General features: G+C 38.5%; 1 protein-coding gene across 1 annotated transcript in view; it reads right to left on the reverse strand.

The window, feature by feature from the left end:
• Positions 1-14,790, reverse strand: part of RAD50 (RAD50 double strand break repair protein) — a 90,401-nt gene that overhangs the window by 45,179 nt on the left and 30,432 nt on the right. Inside the window, exons 6-13 of the mRNA XM_003405022.4 lie at positions 10,497-10,625; positions 10,103-10,268; positions 9,400-9,593; positions 8,792-8,998; positions 6,959-7,141; positions 6,666-6,823; positions 4,566-4,741; positions 3,487-3,724 (exon numbers count right to left, since the gene is read on the reverse strand). Of these exons, the coding sequence (XP_003405070.1) occupies positions 3,487-3,724; positions 4,566-4,741; positions 6,666-6,823; positions 6,959-7,141; positions 8,792-8,998; positions 9,400-9,593; positions 10,103-10,268; positions 10,497-10,625 (1,451 nt within the window). The remainder of the gene's footprint in view (positions 1-3,486; positions 3,725-4,565; positions 4,742-6,665; positions 6,824-6,958; positions 7,142-8,791; positions 8,999-9,399; positions 9,594-10,102; positions 10,269-10,496; positions 10,626-14,790) is intronic.

Here is a 14,790-nt window from a genome sequence, read left to right on the forward strand (position 1 = left end):
CTGGGGACATCTTTGGGGAGAACTACAGGCATCCTTGGGCCCTGGTGGCACAGTGGTTAAAGCACTTGGCTGCTAACCAAAAGGTCAGCAGTTCAAAACCACCAGCTGCTCTGAGGGAGAAAGATGTGACAGTCTGCTTCCATAAAGATTAATAGCCCTGGAAGCCCTATGGGGCAGTTCTACACTGTCCTATAGGACTGAATGGACGTGACAGCAACGAGTTTCAGTTTTTTATAGGCATCCTTACAATTTTAATTTTTACATTAAAAAAAAAAAAGCTTTATCAATATGGTCCAGATTTTGGTGCCCTCTTTGAATGATTATCTAAGATGCTAAAAATAACTAAGAAGAAGAATAGCTACAATTGATGGCTGCCCTGACAGGGAACACAACAGAGAACCCCTGAGGGAGCAGGAGAGCAGTGGGATGCGGACCCCAAATTCTTGTAAAAACAAGACTTAATGGGCTGAGACAAAAAGGACCCCACAGGTCACAGTCCCCAGACCTTCTGTTAGCCCAAGACAGGAACCATTCCCAAAGCCAACTCTTCAGACAGGGATTGGATTGGACTATGGGATAGAAAATGATACTTGTGAAGAGTGAGCTTCTTGGATCAAGTAGATGCATGAGACTATGTGGGCATCTCCTGTCTGGAGGGGAGATGAGAGGGCAGAGGGGGCCCAGAAGCTGGTGGAATGAATATGAAAAGAGAGTGGAGGGAAGGAGTGTGCTGTCTCATTTGGGGGAGAGCAACTAGGAGTATATAGCAATGTGTATATAAAACTTTTGGAAACCCTGGTGGCGTAGTGGTTAAGTGCTATGGCTACTAACCAAAGGGTTGGCAGTTCAAATCCGCCAGGCGCTCCTTGGAAACTCTATGGGGCAGTTCTACTCTGTCCTATAGGGTCGCTATGAGTCGCAATCGACTTGATGGCACTGGGTTTGGTTTTTTTTGGTTTTATATAAATTTTAATATGAGAGACTGACTTGATTTGTAAACTTTCACTTAAAGCACAATAAAAATTAAAAAAAAAAAAAAAAACAACTTCCAGAGAGAATGGGCTTTTAAAACCTATTAGGGTTTTGTCTTTTTTGTTTTGTTTTTCAGAAACTCAATTCGCCTTTTATTTTTGACAGCGTTCCTTCTCTAAGGGGATTGTATGCAGATGATCCACTATAAATGATGCTGGAAAAAAAAAACTTTGGAGTAGGAGAAAATACTGAATTTTTACTTAAGTGAGGTGTTAAAATAAATGTACCTGAGTCAGTTACTAGGCAAAATGATAAACATATGTATTTTCAGTTGAGATTTCATTCACAATGCTGATCTCATACTAAGTGTTGGTAAGTTTGGGGCTTTAAATGAAAATATTATTTTCCCAAAGAGGATAAGCAAGATCTGGCTCCCTACTACCTCTCTGAGCTCAACTTCTACCACCTTCCCCTTTGGCCTTTTGGCCAAAGGTGCCTCAGGGACTTTGTACTGCCTAGAATGCTCTTCTCCTGGACAACTGCATGGCTGGCTCCTTTACCTCTCTCAGATTTCTGTTCCAATGCCACCTTCACGACCACTCCCCTATCTCCATCCCTCCAGCATTCCCTATTTCTTTACCCTGCTGCCTGCCTTATGATCATCTGACATACTATATGTTTACTTGTTTGTTACCTGTCTCTCCACCTACCTCACCCCTGCCACACTAAGGCACCAGGGCAGACTGTCTACTTTGTTTACTATTGTATTACCAGGACCCCAGCAGAGGCCTATTACGTAAATACTGGTTGAATGAACAAACCCGTCTCATCATAGTGTTGGCACCAAGGGTATATTTTACAGGTGAAAGACAAATAGTACATTCATAAATATAACCTTTCCTGTTACTTTACCCCTCTTCACCAATAGTAACTCTCCTCTGAGTAACTTTCTTGGATAGACCTGTATGCTATCTCTGATAGTGACCCCAGGGGATGTATGACGGTAGTGAGCTATGCTATCATCAGAGTTGGAAGGAAGCTTAATGATCATCTAAGTCAACCCCCTCACTTTACATGGGGGAAACTAAGGCCCAGATGAGTGAAGTGACATACCTAAGGTCATCAGCAGAGCTAAAATTAGAAATCAGTCTGACCACACCTAGGCTACTGCTTGTTCACTTAAAAACAAAAAAAGTCCTCTGTTGTTAATTCATTACTGACCGTTCATTTGGGGGAATGAAGGGTCGGAGGGGAGGGGAAGTGAACTTGTGTGAGCAGAAAGCGACAGTGCTTTATATAACCTAAGTTTGAAAGGGGTATGCTATCACTTCTGTTGCATTCTATTAATTACACAGATCAATCCTAGAACAATGTGGAAGGAAGTTATACAAGAATGTAAGTACCAAGAGGGAGGGATGATTGGGGGCCATCTCGGAGGCTCGGAACCACAAAGCTTCTTAGACCCTGAAACTTCTCCTTGGTTTTCCAAGACAACATGCTCTCCTGGTTTTTCTATTTCTAGACTTTTTCTCGCCCTGATCTGCTGAAATTCTTAAAACACATCTTTCATTAAATCTCTTAGGATAGTTCCTCATCACCTATCAGCGACAGTCCTAAGTAGGCCTGAACATAATATGGCCCTATCCTCCCAACTTATGAGACTAAATCCCTACAAATAATTTACCCAAACTCCAGGTAACATTTCTACTACAGCATAGGTTCTGCTCGCCTTCCTTTTGCACACAATGGTCTGATTTCCTCCTCTTAACTTAGTTGGACCAACTTCTCTATTGCTTTACACCCCCCCTTCTCCTTCATTCTCAAAGTCTTTTTTTCATTCTGTGGCCCATTGGCTTCCTCTCTTCTTAACTAATGTATTTGTTTGAACCAATTATGCACTTTATTAAGTTTGCTTTCTAAATGTACAATTCTGAGAGCCTGTCTCCTTAATAGACCATTAGCTTTTGGGGGTCATGTTTTATTGGTCTCTGTGACCAGACTTGTGCTGTCTGTCCTGGGCAACACTAAGGCAATCATTACGTAGTTCCTGCATGATTTTGTTTATAAATAGACCATCATCTGAATTTCTTGTACAAATGAGGGAAAACATAAACAACAAAAATCATCTATGATTCATTCTTTTTGAAAGGGGAAAAGACATAAAAATATAGTTTAAAATGTGCCTTTTAGGAGAGCTTTTCAGTACCTTAATTCTTCTGCTGGGTTTAGAAGTGGTATTACCAGCAAACAGTTCTAAATGTCAAAATTTATGCCCTCGAGACCGGTCTCAGGAATTAAACAAACATAAGACTATATCCACCCCATGACTAGTTTAAGAAACAAGTTTGTCTTTGACAAAATAATTGTTTCTTCTTATCAAATAAATAACATGAGATACAGCATACTTGCTCAGAATTCTGACTTTAATTTTTAATCACTCAACATATCCTTACTGAATATCTATCATATGCCAGGCACTGGATGGGTACGTTAACAATAAATCTCTATTCTCACCTCATGGGTACAAGTCCCAGCATGTCATCACGCCGCTTTTCCTTTTTCTTTAGCTCTGATTCTGTTGATTTAAGTTTATCTGGAGCAAGCCGCAGCTTAGACTGCAAATCACTGATGACTTCTTGTAATTCAGTTTCTGTCTGAAAAACTCTCTGACAGACAGGGCAACACGACTGGTTTTCATCTGTTAGCTGAGTAATGAATTGGGAGTAAACTGCCGTGGCTCCAGCCAGCATGGCTATTTTAAGAAAATAAAAATACCTCCAGTGAGAAGAATATAAAGTTTTGTCAATATGGTTATACTATTTTCTGTAAATATATGATTATTATTCTTGTTTCATAAACACTTTATAAAAGAAATAAAAATTCTCTGATATTTAAATCCTCTTTCCAAACATACAATACACTCAAATTTGTATAAATTATTTTTGTTAACACACATAAAGTATAATAGAATTCAGCATTTGAGAGCTTACTATGTGCCAGGCACTCTGTAAGGGTTTACACCTATAATCGCATTTACTCCTCCCTCCTGCCTAGAGTCCTGGTGGTTAAGAGTTCCGGCTGCTAACCAAAAGGTCAACAGTTCAAATCCACCAGCCACTCCCTGGAAGCCCTATGGGGCAGTTCTACGTGAAAAACAAACCAGCTGTCATCAAGTTGATACCCTCTCATGGTGACCCCGTATGTGTCAGAGCAGAGAACTGTGCCCCATAGGGTTTTCAATGGCTGATTTTTCAGAAGTAGATTACCAGGCCTTTCTTCTCAGATGCCTCTGGGTGGACTGGAACCTCCAACCTTTCAATTAGCAGCTGAGCATGATAACTGCACCATCCAGGGACTCTCTAATGCCTTGGGTGATTGGTAATATTGTCCTCATTTTACACATGATGTATCTCAAGTATAGGAAGCTTTCAATCATTTGCCCAAAGTCACATAGCAAGCAAGCTGTGGAACCAGAAGTGAAACTTGAGCCATCTGGCTCTAGAGGGTTTTTAAATCTTCATCCTTAATAGTTACCTCTGAATGAAAATTCAAATGTGTCAAAGTACTTTGGCCATGTAAAGCAGGTAACTTACCTCGCTGTTTTGAGGATTTTTCAATGTCCTCTTTAAGCCTGTCTAAATCACTTTCAAAATCCTGGCTACCACAAACATCAAAGAGCTTGTCTTCATAACTGGATAACTGTTCTTCTTTTCTTTTTAGCTCATTATTTATATGATTCTTATTTTGCTCAGCTGAAGCTAGCTCTTTGCTAAAATAAGAACAAATGTGTATTATAATTTTAAACTACGAGAAATAAGCTTGAAAAGTTTGAGTAGGTAGATACAAGACAAATTCTGTCAACAAGTATTACAAAGGTCTGCTACAGTCAAATACTCTCTTTAGAAGTCATGGCAATAGGCCACTTCTGCCTTAACTCTCCTCCAAGGACAATGACTTGCCTGCCAACCCTGGTCATGGGCCTGCTCCCAGAAAGAGTGAATAGTCAAAATTCTGCCTAGTTTCCGGGGCTTCATGGTCTTAGATTCCAGGTTGAGAACCTCAGCAAACAGAAGATGCTTGCTGCGATTACTGGAGAGAGGAGAGGAGAACATCCTCCTAATTCCTTTTGGTCCCTTTCACGATACTTCCCTACCCTCCTGTAGGAAACACTTGTGGTGTAGTGGTTAAGAGCTACAGCTGCTAACCAAAAAGTCAGCAGTTTGAATCCACCAGGTGCTACTTGGAAACCCTATGGGGGCAGTTCAACTCAATAGCAATGGGTTCGGTTTTTTTGTTTGTTTACCGTTCTATAGAACTCCCCCCCCTTTTTTGGTCCTCCCCTTGTTGCTGTCATCTACTTACCTCCTGGTCACTCATTCCCTCTCATTCATCAAGAACTTGTTCACCAGTATAATTTCTCTCTGTTCCAACTCTTAGCATCATCTTAACCAACCACAATGCCCACACACATCACAGTTTTTCAATTTGCAGGTTCATGATACTCTAGCAAGTCATAGAATTAATTTAATGCTCTGTACTCAGCATGTTTTACAAAATGAAACAGAATAGAATGTAATATATCAGAGTAGATTGTACATAGTAAGGATAGGTGCTATTTTGAGGAATTTGAGATAAATGTGTGTGTACACGTACTCTTCATCATGATAAGCCCCTCTGTGGGTCACGGTAAAAATCTGGAAGAATATAACTGATGTAGACGATACTTCCATCATCCTAACCTCCACTGAGCACTGTTCTCATTGAAGTCACCAATGACCTAAGTGCCAAGTGCAGTCTTCATCTTACTCAACTTCTTAACAGCAGCAAATGTTCTTGACCCCATTCTTGAAGGACTATCTTCTCAAGGCGTCCCAGATACCACTCCTCTCTGGCTGATACCCTGGCCCCCTGGGCATGTCCCAGTTTCCTTCACTTGCTCCTTCCTTTTCTTTGCCTGCCAACATTTTAAACGTTGGTGTTTCCCAGGGATCTGACTGTAACCCCTTCTCTTCTTTTTGCATACCTCCCTCAAGGTGGCATAGCCTATATTATGGAAACTCTGGTGGCATAGTGGTTAAGTGCTACGGCTGCTAACCAAGAGGTCAGCAGTTCGAATCCACCAGGTGCTCTTGGAAACTCAGTTCTACTGAGGCAGTCCTACTCTGTCCTATAGGGTCGCCATGAGTCAGAATTGACTCAACAGCAGTGGTTTTTTTTTTTTTTTATATCACTTATATAGCAAAAATCCCAATCTTTTGAACTTCAGACTCCAACATTCTACTCTCTAACAGATATTTCCATAAGAAACACAAATTTAACACAGCCAAAGCCAAACCTGTTATCTTCCTCAAAAATCTGTATGGAAATTTTGACCCTCTTATGCAACCACCATTCACAGTGACATTAGAGAAAACAGGATTACTCACAGAAATGAAAAGAGAATTTCAGAATCTTAATCCTCTTGCTTAGGTCTACAAAACTTTTTAGACCTCTTATGCTAAATGATAAGAGGTCTAAAAAGTTTTGTATCCTAAATGACTCCCATTAACATTTTACTTAACTTGTAAATTTATAGGAGAACTAAAGTCAATTAACAAGATATACCATTTCATGACAATAAATGATTTTAAAACAATTAAAAATTAAAGCATGAAATAAGAGAACTTTTATCTCCAAATATTGCAATTACTTACTTTAATTTGGCAAGTCTATCCCTGGTCTGATTAATTTCTTTCGATTTACTATGAAGCCAGTCTTCAAGCTGTTTTTTGTTGGGAAAATATCCCAACAACGAAGTTAATTCATCACCGTGCCTAGATTTTATTTTTCTGATTTGTTCATCTTTGTCAGCCTGTAGGTAAAAAAGATCTTTTAAAAATAAAGTCTGCTATCTCCATAATATATCAAGAAAAACATATGCTAGATTGATTAAAGTTCCAGGCTTAAAAAATAAAGCTTTCAAAATAAAAGGAAAAAAAAGTCTTACTTTGTCTTTGGACAACATCTCCATCTGGGTGCGTGTTGTGGTATGATGGTTTAACTGCTCCATCTCCTGGTCCAGTTTACGCAGGGTCCTATCCAGGTCTGCTTTCTCATTTTGAAGGCTCATTACTTCTGTTTTTAGGGCTTCTACACTGCTGTTTTTCTCAGCCTTGCTTAGCTCACGTTCCTAATAATTCAAACAAACGCACAGGTTTATACATTCTGTGTAAGAATTGCGACAGTGACAAAATATATTAGAAATCAACTCCTTAGAAAAGCTCCTTAGAATAGTGAAAATATTGTTTGCTTTTATTCAGTTAGAGAAAAAACATGTGTTATACATGCTTTAAGGAAAACCAAAATTATCAAGATGGACTAAGGTGGCTACTTTGGTTGCAGAGATGTGAGGGGAGGGGACAAATTAGAAGCAAGGAACAAGAGAAAATATGGAAATTCTTAAAAAGAAGAAATGGGCTAAGAAAGTTCCTACCACAGAAAATGCCACAGGATAGCAATAACCATATAAAATCTGCCATGTGTAGAACCTCAAGGCAAAATATTTGCTTTTTTACTTAGACAAGCAGTCTTTAACCAAGGTGTTCATAGCGTAAAAACTAAAGCCTGGTCTGCAGTCTTAAATGCTAACAAGCAGCCATCTAAGATGCATCAATTGGTCTCAACCCACCTGGATCAAAGGAAGAATGAAGAACACCAAGAACACAAGGTAATTATGAGCCCAAGAGACAGAAAGGGCCACATGAACTACAGACTACAACATCACGAGACCAGATGAACTAGATGGTGCCCGGCCACAACTGACAACTGCCCTGACAGGGAACACAACAGAGAACCCCTGAGGGAGCAAAAGAACAGTGGGGTGCAGACCCCAAATTCTCATAGAAAGACCAGACTTAATGGTCTGACTGAGCCTAGAAGGACCCTGGCGGTCATGGTCCCCAAACCTTCTGTTGGCCCAGGACAGGAACCATTCCCGAAGCCAACTCATTAGACATGGATTGGACTGGACAATGGGTTGGAGATAGATGCTGATGAGGAGTGAGCTACTTGTATCAGGTGGACACTTGAGACTATGTTGGCATCTTCTGACCAGAGGGGAGATGGGAAGATAGAGGGGGTTAGAAACTGGCAAAACGGTCACAAAAGGAGAGACTGGAAGGAGGGAGTGGGCTGACTCATTGTGGGGAGACTACGTGGGAGTATGTAGTAAAGTGTATATAAGTTTATATGTGAGAGACGGAATTGATTTGTAAACTTCCACTTAAAGCACAATAAAAATTAAAAAAAACAAAAACAAAAAACCAAAGCTTGTTGCTGCTGACTCGATTCCAACTCATAGTGACTCATTAGGACAGAGCAGAACTGCCCCCATAGGGTTTCCAAGGCTGTAATCTTCGTGGACGCAGACTATCACATCTTTCTCCCACAGAGTATTTGGTGGGTCCAAATAACCAACCTTTCAGTTAGCAGCTGAGCACTTAACCACTGTACCAGGGCTCCTTTACATTTAATTAGGTTCCCCTATAGTATGTTCTTCACATGGCAGTCAAAGTCAATATAAATCTAATGATAGCATAGGTGTCATAAGTGTTTTTAAAAACCTCCCTAGGTAATTCTAACGTTCAACTTGCCAGGTTCAAGAGCCAAAGAGTTGAATGATAAAGACATTCAGGTGACTTCATTTAACACAAGATTAATAAACAAGGTTGACATTTTTAAATTAAATGCCATAATCTTAGGATTAGCAAAATACTTTAGAATGCAAGGTTATAAATGTCTTACACCTTAAAATTATTAGATTATTCAAATAATATCTTACAGCTTTTGTGAGTTCCTGCTCCAGTTCAAGAATTCTGTCTGAAGATCCTTCCAACTGCTGTAATTCATATTTCACATTTTTCAGCTCACTCTGCTTCTTACTTAGGATTTCTGATTTCAGCTCGATTATTCTTCCCAGTCCAATTTTCTTATCCCTTATCTCATCTATCTGCTTTTGTTTCAAAGCCTCTTTTTCTGCAAAATCATTCTAAACACACATATGAAAAATTTAGAGCATTAATAATTTTTTAGTAAACAATTTATTACAAAAAAATTTCTTCACTGTAATAGTAACACATGTCCACTGAGGAAAATACAGGAAGTATTAAAACAAAAATGACCATCACCCAGAGAAAATTAGCTTTAAAAAGAAATTTTACTTATCAACCAAACAAAAAGAATAGATCTGCATTTTCTTCACATTTTTATCCTTACAACTTAAAAATTTTGCTTCCGTGAATTTTTTTTTTCTAGCTTATAGCAGATTCTACTCTATCACTGATGTAAAAATATGCTAAAATGGGGTCCATCTGAAAATTAAACCAATGCAACTAGAGAATCTGACAGCAACAAAAGAAAATAACAAACACTGTGTTTCAAAATATTTACCATCAACTGGTTGGCAGTTTCGGCTTCCCCTTCCTGTCTTTCCCTCACGAGTTTATGAAAATTTTTAATCTGTCTTTCACTGAATGGTCCACGCTCAAAGCCATCCAATTCTAGCTGTGTTGCCAAGGACCGAATCAATGAATCTCTGGCTCGGATATGTTCTTGATAGCGATCTGCTTGTAGCTGTAGACGACCTTTAAAAATCATGACCACAATAATTCTTTTTTTTAAACTTATTTTTTAAAATTGAGATAATTACAGATTTACATGCAGTTTTAAGAAATAATACAAAGATCCCTTGTACACTTTGCCCAGTTTCCCTCTATGATAACATCTATAGGATAATATCACAACAGGATATTGGCATACAATCCACCAATCTTATTCCGTTCCCCTAGTTTTACCTGTACTCATTTGTGTGTGTATATTAAATTCTATATAATTTTATCACCCGCATAGACTCATATATCCACATGACAGTCAAGATACTGAACAGTTCCTACACCGTAAGAATCTCTCTTGTTGACTTTTATAACCATAACTACATTCACCTCTCTCCTCGGCCCACCCTACTTCCCACCTCTAGCCACCACTAACTTGCCCTCCATTTTCACTCAGCATACTTCCCTGGATATTCATCATTCATTCAGAAAATGCATAATTATTACAGCAGGAAAAAAGACCAGTAAACACTCTGTCCCACCCTGTTCAACAAGTAGTTCGGATTTTTCTTGATTGAGCAGCCTGGATTCTTTGTTTAATTTTTCCAGTTCACGTTGACAGTCTACCAATCTCCTCTCTTTCTCTCTTACTGTCCTCTGGTGATTGCGATACAAATCATTTAGTTGCTCGTCAGTCCCTTGAAATACCTGGATAAAATTAAAACAAAAAGCTTTAATGTATAGCTATAAGAAGGTAAGTTCGCTTCGAGGTAGGGCATATGAACCAAAATTTATTCAATACTCTTAATTTTAATACATATATACAGGTAACACAAGCATCAAGATCTATATTTGTTTTTTCAAAATGTGGGTAGCAAATCTCAGGTTCATTATAATAACCCCAAATTTCTGAAGAAAAAATTCTACTGCCACAACCTTTTCCATTTTCTGTTCCAGTTCACTATTATCTTTCTCCATTTGCTTCTTTCTGCTCTCCAAAGCTTTAATTTCATTGTCAAGTCTCATTATTTTAGAGAGATTTTGTTCAATTTCTTTTAGACGATTCTGAAAAAAAAAAAAATCTGAATAAGTAAAACTCACTATAGTTTACACTGCGGATGAATGAACAGAAATAAAAAGTGCCCAGGCCAGGCACTTAGTAAAAGCGATCTCATTTAATGCTAACAATAATGCTGTAAACAGAGCATAAAGAAAGTAAGGATCAGAGACATTAAATAACTTGTCTAAGGCTTTACAGCTATTAAAGAAAAGCAAGAATAAAATTCCAGTTCTAACTCCAAAGCCCATGACCTGCCCTCAACACTTCCCACAAAAGCCATTCATTCAATGGGCACTTAAAGCCACATTATGTAAAAAAACACATTTTAAGAACTTAATCCTTAGACGACTTTATTTAAGAGATCAGAACCATTAAGTGGGTTACAAGTTCATGGTGGGTCACCAGTACATTCTGGACCTATAGGCAATTTATGTGGGAGATGATATCTTAATCTAAAATTTGTTCGAGCACAGGGACTCCGAGCAGGTGAAGCACGACAAGCCATCTCAGTTGCTTGTTTCCTCTGACAGTGACGGCTGGATGCCTCATCTCCTAGGAATATGTGTGATCTGGTTCAGGGCATGCTCTTCTTAGATGATGTTGGAATACTCTTCTAGTGTTTGTCTCTACAATTCTTTTTATGCTTCCAAGGCTGACCAACTCCTCTTCTAAGTCATTATAAGAACCTAATTTTTAAACTAACATATTACACTTAAGAAACATAATACCCAAACCCAGCGCCATCGAGTCGATTCCAACTCATAGCGACCCTATAGAACAGAGTAGAACTGCCCCATAGAGTTTTCAAGGAGCGCCTGGTGGATGTGAACTACCAACCCTTCGGTTAGCAGCTGTACCACTTAACCACTACGCCACCAGGGTTTCCCCAAAAACATAACACTAGAGTGCTTTGATATCAACTGCAAGCTTTAGAGCTGCACCAAAATGCATCATTAATTTTAATGCTATTTAAAATTAGATTTTAAATGAAATGTTTATACTAATATCATTCCTTGTGATTTGTAAATTAATGAATAGCATGTCCACTCCCACTGCCGTCATGTAGTCACCATAAAAACAGGAACCTGGTTTACTTTGTTTGCTAACATATCCCCAGCATATGTAACAGGTGCTCAATAAATATTAGCAAAATGAAAGAATGAGAAATCTGAAGAGTAATTGTTGCCAATATTAATAGTCACAGCTATCACTGATTGTCTATGTGCCAGACATTGCACCGGGTGCTGACATACATTCTAATTCTTACGAGAACCTCATGTTAAGTAGGAGACTTAGAAGACTTAAATGACTTGTACAATACCACATACTCAAGACTGGGAGGGAGGATGTCATAGTGGTTGGGGACTGTAAGTAAGCTCTGGGTGCTGGAACAACTAGACAGCTGTGCACAAAAGAAGTATATCTCAACCTTTACCTATCATATTCAAAAATAAACTGAAATGGAGCATAGACTTAAATATGAGAGCTAAAACTATAAAATTTCTAGAAGAAAACACAGCAGAAAATCTTTGTGCCCTTGGGTTAGGCAAAGATTTTTTAGCTAGGAAACAAAAACACAAGCCATTTAAGAGAAAAAAAAAACTGATAAACTGAACTTCATGAAAATAAACAATTGCTGCCCTGTGAAAAACAATTAAGAACTCTTACAACTAACTCAATAATAAAAAGACAAATAACCCAATTAAAAAATAGGCAAAGAATCTGAATAGACATTTCTCTAAAGAAATATACACATGGCCAATAAACACATGAAAAGATGCTCATCGTCAGCATTCAGGAAAATGCAAATTAAAACCACAATGAGATATCACTTCACACCCACTGGAATGGATATAAACCAAAAAGACAGAAAATAACCAGTGTAGGTGGGGAGGTAGAAAAATTGGAATTGTCATACATCCTGGTAGGAATGTAAAATGGGGCAGCCACTCTGGAAAACATTTTGGCAGTTTCTCAGAAGGTTAAAAATAGAGGTATCATATGACCCAGTAATTTCACTCCTAGGCATACTGCACCCAAGGGAAATGAAAACACATGCCTATATAAAACTTGTACAGGAATGTTCACAGCAGCATTATTCGTAATAGCCAAAAAGTAGAAACAACTTAAATGTCCATCAACTGAATGGATATAAAATGTGGCTGGAATATTATTCGGCCATAAAAAGGAATGAAGTACTAACATGCTACAACATAGATGAACCTTGAAAATATGGTGCTAAGAGGCAGAAGCCAATCACAAAAGAGTAAATGTTGTATGATTCCATTTAGTTAAGAAATGTCCAGAACAGGCAAATCCATAGACAGATGATAGATTAGTGACTGCCTAGGACTGGGGACTGAGGAAGAATGGAGAGTGACTGTTAATGGGTACAGGCTTTCTTTTTAGAAGTCAAAAATGTTCTAAAATTATATTGTGGTAATGGCTGCACAACACTGTGATATACTAAAAAGTTGAATTGTACATTATAAACAGGTAAATTGTATGATATGTTAATTGTATCTTAATGGTGTTAAAAAGAAAAAGAAAGCTGTGCATACAAATTATCACAAGGGCCTTAGGGAGGAGGCAGGGCTGAAGTGGGCCTTGAAGAATGGACAGAAATCAAGTTGACACAGTAAAAGGCATTTTATATATATGTGTATTTGTTTTGTATTTTTTTGTTAAAAGTAATACATGCTAACAGTGAAAATTAAAGGTACTAGGTGAAAAGTAGAAGATACTCTTCCCATTTCTAATCTCTAACCTCTCAGGGTATATCCTACCAGCAGCTTTTTGGGGAGAGGGAGGGAGAGGTAGACATACACAATACATATGTATATACAAATATCTATGTGTATTTATTCAAACATACAAGGTTACCAGAACAGAACTGTGTGAGGAAGAGCCTGATTAAGTAAATCAGTATAAAAGGGATAAGAAATAAGAACTGGGGTTCAGATTATGGATCTCTAATAGGTCTGGGACTCAGTTCAATGATAAAAGACTAGCAGCGTATGTTATGTTTTAGGATGTGTTGTCCTGATTACTGTGTGTAGGTACTGTGGTGGTTACCAAGGTATTAGGACACATTTTCTTTTCTTGAGAAGCAGTCTGGCTGGAGAGACGATAAGCACACATAATGAGGAGGCAGAAAAAGACAAGGGCTATAGGAGATCTAAGGAGGAAGACAGAATTTCTGTCCGAGGTAGCCTGAAGGATTTTACAGGACTGAATGTAGGGTATGATCTTGTTGATAATGAATAGGTAGGTCATTAGGCACAATAAAAAGCAAGCTACCTTTGAACGCTATCAAGGAAATTCATATAGTTAAAATGGAGTTTGCAGAAGAAATAATGTCAAAGTAGGGCTAAGTGGTAATAGCTAGTATTTACTGGGTGGTGCCAGCATTCTAATCAAGGCGGTAGCATTTTAATGTTTAAAATGTTTGCCAATTTATTTCTGTTTAATCGTGACTAGCTCCCCAAGGACTTAATCTTATTCTTCTCTGTATCCTTAAAGCCTAGGCCATACGTGGCACATGTCAAGTAGTTCAAGAACTATTTCTTAAGTGGATGATTTCCAAAGTTTTTTTTAGCTTCAACGTACAAGGATTCTTCCCTTTATAGAAATCAACATAAAGTTTAGATGAGATCACCTTCCCATCAGCTGTCTAGAAAAGACTGTTTAATTTCAAGCACTGTAGTAAAATGTAAGCTTTCCTTTTTTTTACAGTTTCCCTCCATCTTCAAGAATTCTCTCATAAACTATTCCCATCCTACCATGCCCTCCACCACCTGTCAGTCTGCAATATTACAGCGGCTTGTGTGTTGCTATGATACTACATCACCAGTTATCAAATACCAAAAGGGTCACCCATGGTGGACAGTTTTCAGCAGAGCTTCCAGACGTAGATTGCCAGGCCGTTCTTCACAGTTTCTTAAACTATGAAGAAAGGCCTAGCAATCTACTTCGGAAAAGTAGCCAATGAAAACCTTATAGATAACAACAAAATATTTTCCAATATAGTGCTGAAAGATGGTCTCCCTAGGTTGAAACACACTACACAAGAGCCGCAACAATGGACTCAAATGCACCAATGACAATGAAGATGGCACAGGACCAGGCAATGTTTCATTACGTTGTATATAGGGTCACCATAGGTCGGAG

This window comes from Loxodonta africana, chromosome 2, assembly GCF_030014295.1.
Source record: "Loxodonta africana isolate mLoxAfr1 chromosome 2, mLoxAfr1.hap2, whole genome shotgun sequence".
NCBI lineage: Eukaryota > Metazoa > Chordata > Mammalia > Proboscidea > Elephantidae > Loxodonta > Loxodonta africana.